The sequence below is a fragment of the Argiope bruennichi genome, chromosome 9 (genome assembly GCF_947563725.1).
Source record: "Argiope bruennichi chromosome 9, qqArgBrue1.1, whole genome shotgun sequence".
NCBI lineage: Eukaryota > Metazoa > Arthropoda > Arachnida > Araneae > Araneidae > Argiope > Argiope bruennichi.
In genome coordinates, this window is record NC_079159.1 from 125529419 (window position 1) to 125543764 (window position 14346).

At 31.5% G+C, this 14346-nt stretch overlaps 1 protein-coding gene across 4 annotated transcripts in view; it reads left to right on the forward strand.

Moving 5' to 3' along the window:
* LOC129984594 (cardioacceleratory peptide receptor-like) overlaps nucleotides 1-14346 on the forward strand; it is a 376701-nt gene that overhangs the window by 289305 nt on the left and 73050 nt on the right. For all 4 annotated transcript variants that reach the window (XM_056094516.1, XM_056094517.1, XM_056094518.1 and 1 more), the window contains exon 3: nucleotides 4004-4107. In XM_056094516.1, coding sequence (XP_055950491.1) covers nucleotides 4004-4107 — 104 coding nt within the window. The remainder of the gene's footprint in view (nucleotides 1-4003; nucleotides 4108-14346) is intronic.

Sequence of the window (14346 nt, forward strand, 5' to 3'; positions counted from 1 at the left end):
CCCCATTTTGGAGCAAAACAAGGGCGGCTGTCTTGGCTAAAAACTTCTTAATTTGATTTATGTTCAGACGATAACGAACGTAAGCAGGTATCCTCTCGTCAAACTAGCGCCAGAAAGGAAAGACTTGAATCTCTTATATTTAAGATACAAGCCAATTTTTTATGGGATCCCATCTCGAACCTATGATCATTGGTCGTGCCACATGTTAGTCTTTAACTTGAAAACAGTGCTAACTGGTTGGTTGAAATGACAGTTCATTTCTACCAAAAATCTAAAATTTTGAAAGAAATATATTTAAAATGTGTTTCCAAGTTGATATGGAGATCACGAATGGGAAACGCAAGAAGTCAGAGGGACTCAATTTGCCATGCATTTGAGTTGCATTTCTGCATCAAATTGAAACTACGGACTTCGCTATTGTTTGATTGGTTGGTTCGGATATTCTTGTATATGTGGGCAGGAATTCAAAATCGCAACCCACGGCATACCATTTTTGGATTCGGATTTCGAAACTGAAACCCTCCGATGGTAAAATCGTTTAAAGGTTGCAGTAATTTGTACGTAAAGAATAGAATATGAAGATATGAGTGGCCATATAACAATTCTGAAGGCATGGGGAGTGTTGCTTCCATTGTCGTAGCTCAAATATCCTTACATTGCTTTGATTTTTAAATTTTGCAAATGAAATGTCGGCCGTATCTGACTACAGGCTGAAAATACGAAATCTGCCCCAGAGTAAGTCTTCGTATTTAGTATTCAAAGTCCCAGAATAAGCCCTTGAAGCTGTATGTTAATATAATTAAATTAAAAATTCTTAACGGACGAAAATCGTTGAATTCCTTATATCCGCTTCCCCCTGTAATTTCACAAGACTTAGAGTGTAAATCGTGTAGAAGAGAATGTATCTGGTGGTATCACGTGTTTAGGTTAAAAAGCAGTAGAGGGCTTTCCTCCTCTGAATCACTACAGTCTGTCACAAGTCAAGGCTGTTTCTCCAACTCTCCAGACGCAACAGCCCTCTCACTCCAATCTGCTTCAGATCCTTTTCCATTTTACTATCCATCCACCTAATTAGTGGTATTCTATTTCGTCGTTTTTCATCTGTTCTTGAAAATATCAATGTTTTAATATTGAAAGCATCATTGCATCTGGATATATGATCCGACTATCGGATACAAAATGCTGTTACTATTTTCATTGTGTTAAGATGTTTTGGGGACACTGAAGGAAAACGGGTTTGCGTTTCGATTTTCTTTACAGATTGGAATTAAATATGATCTGCAGTTTTGAAGAGAAGACAACTTACAAAATTTCATTTACCATAAATTTTGTATAATCGCTTTTTCGTGCACTCATATATAGAGAGGGCATAGGGTCAGTCCATTGATAGGTAGTATCCTAAATTGGAAACAAATCTATAATGCTGATAAAAATAAAATTTTCTACCAAATTTTATCTCTCTAGCTCTTTCATTATTTAGTAGTCTCGTTTACATGGTTAAAATTCGAAAGCAATATTTAATAATTCACTGCACATGAATTCATACATTCATTCATTCACTGCACATGAATTCATACCCTACAAAATTTATTCGATATTTCATAAGTTATTAATTCAAACATGCTTGATGAGTTAAGCATTGAAACGTTGCTAAATAATAAACATTAAATAGTTTTTAGAGTTGTATATATTTGTTTTTTAAGCACTTTTCGTTTAATATCCGAAGGCTCATTTTACTCAAACGGAGGTTTTCTTTTCATGATCTTTTACAAAATGAACACTACATTTAACACAAAATTAATTGCTCTCATGATGAATACTTTGTCTTAGAAATTTATGAATGACTCCGAAGTCATGCAGTCTGTACAGAATTAATTACTATCATAATGAATGCTGTTTCTTAGAAAGTTGTGAACTATTCCGAGGGTCATGCAGTCTGTACTGTTTTAATTGCTCTCATAATGAATACTAGTTCATAGAGAGTTATGAATTATTCCGAGAGTCATGCAGTAAATACAGAATTAATTGTTCTTATAATGAATACTAATTCTTAGAAAGACGAATTATTTCGGGAGTAGTCTGTACAATTTTAAATGAAGCTTAACTGCTGCATTCAGATGGAAAGACTATTTTTCGAATATATATACTTTTATTATGAATTTTAGCTTGTGTACATGAAAATTGATCCAAAAATCTAAAACCAGCGGGAGTGTTCTCCCCTCGACTTTATCTTATTTTTGCGCTTCCTAGAACAGTGAACAACACCTCTACCTTACATACCTTCATTCACATCAATTAGGTTCAGAACTTGATACACATCCAGTAAAAACACTCACACTCCAAATATCCGAGTCGTTGCGTTTCCACATATTCCTTGACATGCCGACAGAATATTAATACTTTGAGGATTTAGCTCCAGATTTCATACGCTTTCGCAATTCTTATACTAAAATGAAATGCTCGATTTCACCCTACCAGAGAATATACTTTTGAATTATTTCATTCAGATGTGCGTGGTCCAGCCGGCACACATGTTGCCAATTAACCATCTTCAAAAATCCACATGCCAATTTTTACCTGTTCTGTTTTGTTATCTTATACACTAACAGTCAGATATCCGCTATACTAAAAAATACTGCTATAAATAAAAACATCGATGACGTCTAAAACGATAAGATGCATCAGCATTTCTAGGTGGCTTTCTTTACCAAGCACAGATGAGATCGTACTTCCCCACCCCTATGAATCAAACGAGATAAAGAGGAAAAACATTTTTCGATTCTCGTTTTTTGTGTATCCATCTCAGATGTTTTATTATGCCGACAGTTGTAAAATGTATCATCATATTTCAGCTGAAGGTTTTGAAAACGTACCTAATATTTTATGTGACGCCTTTAAGTGGAAAATCCATCTTCGTAACAGATTTTGCTTTTAGTTTTCTAAAGTGTTTTATTTTTATAATGAATCGGTATAAATAGTGGTCGATTGAGAGCAATCACTTGAAAAAAAAAGCATTTATAACATTGAATTAACTGTCACGAAAACTTTACCTCCCTTCGCTTTACTGTTTTGAGCAAGATTTGAAGAAGATATTGCAATGAAGTTTATAGCCATCACGTATCACATAGCAATCAGTCGACAAATAGGTGGTGTAAATGTAATGGACCAGCAGAAAAAATGATACATATTTAAGATTACGCTACAGAATTTTCTTTAAATGATAGTTTTATTCTTCTTCTTCATACAACAGCTATTTTAACAGCTACTGAAATTTCTTTTTTTAAATTGAAGACTAGGAAAACGGCGCTCTCATAGCTACTAGTTAGTAAGTAGAAAAATATAAGCAAAGCTCATACAGTTTCAAAAGGGAATTTTTCCTTCAATCTAGTTGAATAAGCAGCGTGTCGTGTGTTTTTCACGTGATATTGCAACTGAATTTTGGACCGTTAAAGTGACAGAAATCAGAAAGATCAAAATATGCACCATTTAGAAGTCCAGCTAAATTAAACTCATTAAAGTATAAATAATTTTACAAACATGATAAAATGAATGTAACTTTATTGAGAATATATTTAAATATAAAATCTAATATTCTACAAAACTCTCTTTATTGCCTGAACCTTAATCCTAATAAGAATGCCAGCTGCTTCAAATAAATTTAAAATTTTTGAAGCTCTTGGAAAAATAGTAGACTTTCAAAAAAAGAAAAAAAAACCGAATTTTTCCATAAGTTATTAAATGTTTAAGGAAAGGTACAAAATGTAATTAAACATTACGATTTGCTTCTGACAGGCATATGATTAAAATGTTTTGAAGTATTTTTATTTAATTAATAAAATACCTATTTCATTCATCGTTAAAAAACTGCCACTAAAATTTTTCTTGTATTTCATTGCGTTTAAGAGCGAAATGGGAAGAAAATCTGCTGTGTCATTTTGATTTCTGTTTGAAAGAACTTTTATGAATTTTACCTTTTATTTATATATCTTCTTTCTCATTGCAGATCTGACTGTTGGAGTGATCAACGTGCTCACGGACATCATATGGAGAACAACAGTCGCTTTCTACGCCGATAATATCGCTTGCAAACTTATCAAATACTTGCAGGTATGCGATCTGGCATCGATTTGATTTCGAGGAATGAATGAATAGATGGTCGAATCAAAGCAGCAGATTTTGTACATTATAAAATTTTATCTTGAAACGTATTAATGCCAAAACACTTGATTTTGTAGATAATAAATTTTTATACTCTGTTAGGTTTCCCTGAAACTTATTTACATCAGAACCATTTTTATCGAATTTACGAGAATCTAAATACAAGCATGAAGCAGTGAATGTAAAAAAAGATGTAATATATTGAGAACCCGAGTAATAAAACAAAAACTGCCATTCTTATTACAACTTGTATAATAACTCAATATCTCCCATAATACGCACAAAATAAATTTAATGTGTTTGCAGTTTTTGATTTATTTAAAAAAGCAAATGAGTGTCCATTTACATACATGTTGCTTATATGTGTACAATAAAGCTTATAAATAATTTTAAAAAATAACATCCCATGAACTATATAAGCAGCTACAGTTTACTGGCATTTCTTTTTAAGTAGGACATACAAAACGCGTTTCGCGGAAGTCCACTGTATTTCTTTGTTTATTATCAGCAAATTAATATTTATTTACTTTTTTTATTGAATACTAACATTTCAATGTAATTAAAACCAAAAAATAAATTTCTTGCATTTTATTTCATTTTTCATAATATTACTTTCATTCAAGATGAATTTTCTACTCATTTTCTGTGTCCTAAAATATTTATTGAATTTTCATCGGAAATCTCTTTTAATTATTTGGATCATATGGAACTGATGATGACGATTTGTTGGGGCCCAATACGATTCCTGAAATTCGATGGAAAAAAAATCGATTACAACGAACACCATGCAGAAGCGAGTGGATAAAAAGGGGGGAGGGGCATTAAAAGAATGGCAGTGGAAACAATTGTTAACTATCAGACCGTTTCTGAAACAAAAAAGCAACGCATACATTTTAAATACTTTCGTTTAATCTGACATGTTTCGAATTTTTAAAAGTAAAAAATTTGGCGATCGATTTTTTATTCTTCCAGTGTTAGAGTTTTGAAATTTATAGACTTTTATATTTTTGCTGAAATGTTTTCAAAATAAAATGATCACATCATCTGTAATCAAATTATATTTTAATTCCTTTCCCATAGAAGTATTCATTTTGTGAAATGAAAAGTCTCAAGATAAAATACTAGAAATTAGTTAAAATAAAAAATATTTTTCTTGCTTAATGCATTAATTATTTTTTTATTTTTAATTAATTGATTTCAATCTTGTTTTTTAAGATACGTTGCTTTTTCATAATAATCTCTCCCCTATAGAGATTCTTAGTATATTGAAGGGTTGTTTTGCCTGAAATTATGAGTAACAGCTTACATGTGCATGAAGATAATAACTGTATAGTTAAGATAGCGTGGAATATTTATTGTTCAATTTCTTAAAAGCATAATTAAAGGAATTTAATTATGATTGTTCATTTTGTAAGTATTATAACAAAGCATGCATAAAAAATTACCTCGACTAGGGAGTAGGGAGTTGCTCGAACTCGAACGATCGGCAGCTAAGCATCGAAATGATGGGGTATGAAGTGTGTACCAGGAAATTGAAAAGTTCTCATTTCACTGGCTTACACTCATGAGTGTGCCCCAAATGAATCAAGACTTATAAAAAGACCGTTTTAAGTAGACTTGTAAATATAATGATATTAAATGTGCTGTAGAGAGGATTGCAGATTTTCTTTTCTAAATTCATGCGCCGATTAAGGAATTTCTCCTTCTTTTAGAGCTCTAGCTCTAGCTCTACAAAAACAGCATTGGTTAGTAACTGCAACATCTACTAACTTTTTCCCAGCATGCAAACTAAATTATCTAATTGTGTAATTAATATTGAAGTCCATTCCCAGTAGAAGCCGCTTTTCCGTAATAGAGTTTTCAATCTTTGTAGGAAAGAAATAAAACGTATACCTCTGTTTGTAGAAGGAGAAAACTTCCTCAGCATTGAAATCTTGCAGGTAAACACATGCAGTAGCAAAACGTTTTTTTTTTTTTTTTTTTTTTTTTTGTTTCTACTACTACATGGATTAAAAAGAGGGTGGAAAGAGCAGAACCAGAATTTTTAAAACACTTATTTTATATAGAAGTCTGTCTAAACAATTCAACAATTTGCTTAAATTTCAAAATCAATAAGAAAATGAACGACAATTAATGATATAACTAAGAAATTCTTTTATGAAATTTTTCTCTTAAATAAGATTGAAAATAACATTCATTTTACGCATTCTAACCTTGCATGCATTTGATTGTTTTCGTTGTTCAACGGCAGTTGCATCATTTTCCATATATAGAAAAAGGGACTATGTGCAATGAAAAACTCTTTTTAAATTCAATTTTCAATTGAAATTGAACCAAAACAACAACAACAACAAATAACTGTTGTTCAGTTACAGTTTCTTGTTCAAATCTACCTAAATCAAGTGAATAAATCTGATTATTACATTATTCATAGCTCCTAATTGAATTATTCGAAATAAGTTAAAAAAGATAAAATTTAAGTCATGCCGAAAAATATCACTTCAAATCGGTGAGATGCGAAAATTCGGATGATCAAAGCTCAGATGTTAATTAAAAGTGTCATCAGAAGTATAAAAATCGTAACTTTAATAAACGAAATTAATGTACTTAGAGTAGAATTGTACAATTTATTCAAAAAAATATTAAATTTCGCTGAATGTTTATTAAATTAATTAAAAATATTTTCTCCCATTTGATTTGTATAATTGGAGTTCTATTGCAATATATTAGAATTATAAAATTTCTCTACAATGCAAATGTTTATTTCTAAAATATAGTTATATAAAATTACATTAAGTAATAGCTGTGAAATTTATATTGAAAAATTCACAAATTAAATTTTAGATAAATGTTAATTACATTAGCAAATAAATTATTATTATTTTAATTTATAATTTACATATGTTTTTCTCCCAGAATTGATTAGTATAATTGGAGTTCTATTGCGGTAATGTTTCAGTAATGCAAAGATCTACTGTAGAATTCGGCTATAGTGCATGAACCGTCATTGCTCATGCATCAAAACAGTTCACCTCTAAAATATAGTTTCTGCTTTTAGTTTAAAATGCATTTTCTTTACCATAGCTCCCCGAGTAGAGCTAAGCAATGTCTGGGGAATGCTTGACTTTTCGCGTCATTAATAACAACTCTGTTTGAGAAATGCGACGCTGGATGAGTCCATTCATGGTGTCCCCTGAAGATGGGATTATGTAGCAGCCAGGCACGGGGAGCACGTTTTCTTCTTCATGTACCTTCCGGCAACATTTTCCCGGCCTACGCGAGATCTTTATGGATGTTTTATGGAAGGCGGGTTGTCCTGCGAATTTCTCGCATTTAAAGCTGCTGTCGTCTAGCAGTTTTATTCTTGGCTTGGGTTACTGCATTCGTTTTATTACATAGTTATACTTCTTCACGAACACTTGCCCACTTATTGTTTTTATGCGCTTTTTCATGTCATCCGTATGTAATATCTTAGGAATGGAATGTTTTAGGAGCTATCCATAAGCGCCCAAAACACATTTCCATTTTTAATGACACCGAATACTCCTTGCGCCAAAAAGAAATGGAACCAAATTTCAAGATGGCAGCCATTTTCTAAATAATCTCAATTTTAATGTACTTATTTTTAAAGATTGTTCATACTGTATTATTTTTTATTAGATGACACGATGTTCACTATCGATGGACATGAAATATTTGGGAAAATATAATTGCTTGTATTTATGCTTAATAAAATTGCTAAAATACAACTAAATTTTATAGAAATTAAAAAAAAAAACACTTTTAAAAGAGTTTAACGCTTACATGATAGTGGATCAACAAATAATATTGATAGGACATAACTTATTTCTTTAACTTGCATAATATTTTAACTTACATTGACTCGGCAATCACAGTGGATCAACCTGTTTCGAATCTTGAAGGAACTGCAATGAATAAACTAAAGGGTTGTAAAAATGGGCGCATCTAAGCTTCGAGATCACAGGTTTGTAGGTTGGATGCTCGGCTCCATTGAAGATTCATCGAGCACATGGGCCTATTAAATACAAAATCTTTCTTGTTTAGACACCTGCCTGCAAAGATGATGATAATATCTTGATTTGATGCTGCGTATGGGGTCGGGGATATGTAGGTTGTGATATTAATTTTTTTTAAAAAAACTAATGTTCAAAATGTATGCTTGTGCAGCTTCAAAAGAGGAAGTAAATCTGCTATTATATCAATAAAATATAAGATCCAGTCTTTAACGGATTTTGTGCTAAATTGTTAGCCATCTGCATTTTTGACAAAGACACTGTATGTCGCTTTCTGCGGATGATTTCTTTTATAACATTTAAATATTCACGACTCATAATGTCCAGGTAATAACTTTTATTGTTCAAGAATGGAAATCAAATTTATCCTCACGGCATTTATGTGTGATTTAGTGAAAATTATTATGTCTGAGTATTAAAGGCACCTGCTGTTAAAAGCACAAACTTTGATCCTAAACATTTCAATCTTCGAAGTAAATTTCGCAGTAATCTCAGAATTTTAACTATTCGTAGCTCACAGACCATTCACTATTTAAACATAAATTCAATCAAATCAATAATCAAGCTACAGGCAAGAAATAAGCACAACAAAAATTTTAATGTAAGCGGATATCAAAATGAAGGGCTGAGTACCAGGGAGACCAAACTAAGCACGACAGTTTTGGTTTGTTTGCTTGCTTTTTTTTTTTTTCTCAAAATCCTGTTTTTACGGAGAAAGTGTTTAGATACGAATCACATACTGATCACATATAAGTACTTTTCAATCTTACCTACATATGAACTGGTGATTTAAATGAAAAAAATCATGAATGCACTTAATTTAACATGTTATTCGAAACATTCTGTCATATTACAGTATTCATTTTACAGTTTATCTATCATTATTTATATTTTTTCAACTTATACACAGTTTTGCCATGATGAAATCGGATCCGAGATGGCGCTATATGACATTGCCAGCATGAGAGCAAAAGGCTCTAATAGTTAGTTATAAAAAATGTGTGTGTGTGTAAAATCGCGTTTCTGAAGGAAAGACATCTATATAGATAAACTTAAAAAGCAAAAATATTAAATATAAATTCATAAGTAAAAAAATAATGCAAAAGGGACAACTCGAGCCCGCAGCACACGCACTAGCTAGTTTGTTCTCACCACACGGCGAATCGGAAGTTGATTCAACTTATTCTAATAGTGTGTGTGCGTAAAAACGCATTTCTTTCAAGAAAGACGCCTGTAGAGAGAAAAAAAACAAACCCTTATTCCCTAAAATTCCATTTAGAGCCCTTTCCGAGATAAATATATACAAGAATTGTTCATTTAAAGGCATAAGACACTTACCCCGAAATGGTTAAGATGTATCCTAGATTGGGCCAAACTAGACTTTAGGAATATTTCCTTTTACATTCCTATTTTGAAGTAATATATTCATGCATCTATGGTCATTTATAATTATTAGAGAGAACTCAAAAAATCTCATCCCTTGTTCCTGAAGTTTTAAAAATGAATATTTTATTTTTTTAGTTATGATTTCTCCGAACCTTATTTCATTCTCCACAATATATATGATCTTGAATTATTTCTGAAAATATGACTTTTGTTTAGAAAAGAATATTATTTTAAACAGCATTTTTTAACTTTTAAATTTATTCGAACAACTGGAGTCAAGAGCTACGTTTGAGTGAATTCGAATTATATTTATTTATTTGTTAATATTTTGGTAAATTTCAAGAAGTTTGGATTAAGTTGTTTGATTTTTATTGATCTGCGTAACATTCCAGCCTACAGTAATGTCCAAAAATATAAAGAAATCTTCGACACAACATTATTAAAGATCGAAAGAAATGGGTAATCGTGAAAATCTAGAAAAAAAGAAAAACGTGTCGAAGTTGGATATCTACTGTCTGTGAAAGAGCCGTACGATGACAAAATCAAACAAAAACAAATGAGCACGAGGCAAGAAACCGAAGACAGGTGTAAGGGAAGACTATGCGCGAAGGATGGTCTCAGAATCAAGAACTATATATCCAAGGAGAGATAAGGAAGTCTTGAAATTTATTGTATTAACTCTCCATGGAATTCACTTATATGATCAGGTCCAGTGCTTCTGCAAATGAATATCCTGCAGATCGTAAAACATGAAGGAAGAAATTGAATTATGTGGAGACATTTTTTCTGTAAAAATATGAATAGTACAATGATGATTTACAGTAAGTGACTGGAGGTATGGATGTTATCTTATTCTAAAATCTAGAGAAATTCACCACAGATGTACTTATCAACCAATAGTATCTTTGAGCGAAATAATGATTTAGAACACTTGTAAAAAACAAGATTAAGGTGCTGGAGGGGCCATCACAAACTCTTCATGTCGTAATCCCACACAAATATGTAAGGTAATAGAAATTGTGAAAAGGAAAACGAAAAAAATAAATATCAGCGTTTTGGATAGAAATGAGTGGCGCCGCATCTACTAAGAGACAACGCAGAAACTAATCAAAGGCTAAATCAGAGATTCCTGAGAAAACTTTGTTAAATACAAGTTTGGGATCTTAGTAATACTTGCTATTTAATTTTTAAAAAGCTTTTATTTCATTTTTATTGTGAGTTTTTGAGCATTTGAATCATTTTAAATAAAGCATTATTTCAAATTATCTGAAATATTCGCATCCTTTGGTAAAATTTTTCAAAGCTTTTCTGATGAATAAAGTTCAATTTATAATAAAATTAATACATTTGAAATATAAATAAAAATTATTTATTTTCTATAATAAAATGTGTAAAATATTAGTTGGCAGTCTAATAATTTTTTTCAACAGTCTACTTGCATATCGATTATTGCGCAAACATTTGACTGTATTTCTCCATGGACGGCATTTAACTTCGGTGCTTCAAACAAAATTTGAAATGTTTCTTTGGCCTATTGGACCATGAAGAGGATTCATGAACCTAATGAGATACACTAATTATACACTTATATATCCAACAAGGGAATGTGAGCATCAAAGTGAAAGCTCTGTCCTTTTGGAATTAAGAAAACATAAAACGAGACAGTGAGATCCGAAAGTCTATCGATTAAACAAAAGAACAGTTTTTAACATTTGGAAGACCCAAACGTCTGTTGTTGTTGCTTATGGCATTTGCCATAGACAATATCATTCACATTCATAAATTACCATGAAACACAAACCTCATTATGTCCTATTTTCTAGCTGAAAAGAAGCATGGTGTTCACTTTATTCTTATGAAGTTATGTAACTGAATCGGATGCAGTAAAAATGGAAAAATATAAGCTCAAAATAACTTCTTATATTCTATCTACAAAATATATCCTTCACTGCACGCCAGAGATGAATCTCTAAATAACTCTCCAAGAGTCACGCAATAGATTCCGAAAAAGGGCGAAATTCACGTCAAAGTTAATATTTCGCAACAATTGCACATCACTGTCGTCCAAGTTGTTTCCCGAGATAATACCTTTATTATAGAATTGCAAGAAAGTTTTTGAGAGACCATTCCCACTTGTTAATATATTATGCTATGGTTTGATTTTCCATCTCTTTCAAGTAATGGATATTTTTCAATTCTAAAATTCAGATTTGAATAAAATTTGAAATTGAAATAATTTATCCTATATTCTACTTCTGAATTTATTTCCTTAGCTAGATTTGCATATCATTTAAAACTATGAATTGAACTTTTCCGTATTATTTCTCACCATATTAGAACGTAAATGTGAAATCTGCATTCATTTAAGCGATATCCCTTTTTCAGAGACTCTTGTTTTACAAATCTGGTTTTATAAAATGAAGTAATTGAAACCTTTATAGCTTAGAAGAAGACGGGAAGCTTTTAAGACTTCAATAAAGGATAGCATATCTACCACAGGCTGATGAAAAAACTTAATTCATTTATTGTTTTGGGTACGACAAGAGCACCTCTGAGGCTCTAACATGCTATTGAAATATCGTTCTAATGGGCTGGACTTCGAGAGAGAAAACATAAAGTCGTTTTTAACTATCAACATGAAATTTTATTCATTTGCATGAAATTGAATTATTACATTTGGGGATTTGAACATCAAATGTGTGCCAACGAATTATAATCAACCCATCTCCCGAAAATTCAATTACTCGGACCCAGAGTTTGTCGATTGCTGCCATGGAAACGCGACACATTAAAACAAATTCAAGAGGAATCAAAATTCTTTGGTGGGATCAGTTGTCAGGAGCGATGGCATTTGCATACCACTTGTAGGAAAGGAACAAAGGGATTTCTTTAGTTTTTAGACAGTACCATTTGACTATTCTGTCGTGTTTGCGAAGGTGGCGTTCCATGATTGATTTCACACTCACCTTCTGATCTATTGGTCCATATTTTATTTTATGCATTGTTTTGTTCTGGATGACAATACACTATTTAAATATATCCATGACTAATATATAAGTTAAACACACATAATGATTTAAATAAATTTTGATTCCAAAAGAATGGTGTCACATGTTAGAGAATATGAGAAAAACTGATTTTCTGACTTCAAAGTATTTATAATAATGAATTGGTAAATAAAAGTGTAAAAACTAAAATAATTAAAATAAAAAATCCGCATTTTTAATACACTAATTAAAAATGTGTTGCAAATATGAGCAATAAAATTTATTTTCACCTGGCAAGGACGTTTATTTTCTGCCTTCTTCTTTCGACTATTCGAAAGCTCGAAGTGCTCATTTCAAGTTGGGCGATTTGGCATTTTTGATTTTAATCAAAGTTTAGAGACAAATATAAATGCTATGCCAGGTCTTAATTTTGTTCTTTATTTGTACCAAATAAATGCATAATTTTATTTGTAATATCGTTGTTTGTAGGAGTTTGTTTGCAATAAATTTAAAAAAAAGATTCGAACCTGTAGTTGGAGGCATCGTAGTGTGATAATATTGTAGGCTTGATTAACCTGTCTTTATTTTATTTTTTAAAATTTTATTCTACTTTTATAACAGCGATTACATTAACACAAAAAAATTTATTTAATATCATGTCTATTGTGTGCAAGTATGAATCCACTAACTAAAACAATGAAACTTTTTGCACTAAAATATGATTAAAAATTTATTAAAATGAGAAAACTATTTCACTGATATAAGATAGATGATACTGATGCACTTATTTTTGAATTTTAAATTGGTGTAAAAATGATTTTTATGGAATGATATGCTCCGAATATACAGAAGCCGAATATTAAATGTTTATTAATTTTTAAGTATAAATCTTATCAAAATTCAAAGACATTTCTTAATGAGCACATGCTTTCCAAAAGTCAATTAAAAAATAAATTTGGTCCAACAATCTACTTTATAGAAAGATTTCCACCACACTTGTTGCATGATTCCGACATAAAAATTATCTTGCAGAAATAAAAACACTGCCTTCCCTGTGTTGTAGCATGTTTTGTGCCTGGGAACGAGATACGAATGCGTCTTTGGGATCTACAATAAATTTGACTTGTTTCCAATTATAATAGCAAGATTACATGCTAACTTTCATTTATCTATCTGGTTACGTTTTTGAATCACCATACTCCTATGCCTGCAAATAGCCAAATCGGTAATGCCTATTGTCAATTTAATGGTTAAAGCTCAAGAACTGATACTCATGTGCATCTATGTTGATAAAAGCATTTGCTACATTTCATCCATCTTGCCTTTTGTATTTATTAATTATGCATATAGATAAATAGATATGTATGAATAGAGGAATGGGCAACAAATTCCACCAGTCTAGCTCATCGCCTGAGAAAAGTCGCTGTATGTTAACTTTTAAAGGGATATTCATTTCAATTCATATTCGGAATGCCTCCATTCCTGTGATAATGAAATCTGACTTTTTAGGAGTAGCATTTGACTTAAGCTCACTTTCCTTCAGTACCTGCGGAAGGAGCATGACAGGTCACAGAACAATCACAAAATATTTTCCAGTCTTGTGATAAAACGTATTTCCTTGTTCCGATTTCACCAAACGGTTATTTTATCACGCATTCCTTACCAATATATATTGTAATATATTGTTCTTCCACTAAGTCCGTAAAGTTAACGGGATCGCTTGTAGAGGGTGAATGGAGAAGCGCCATCAACAAGCATCGATAACAAACGACGACTTTATT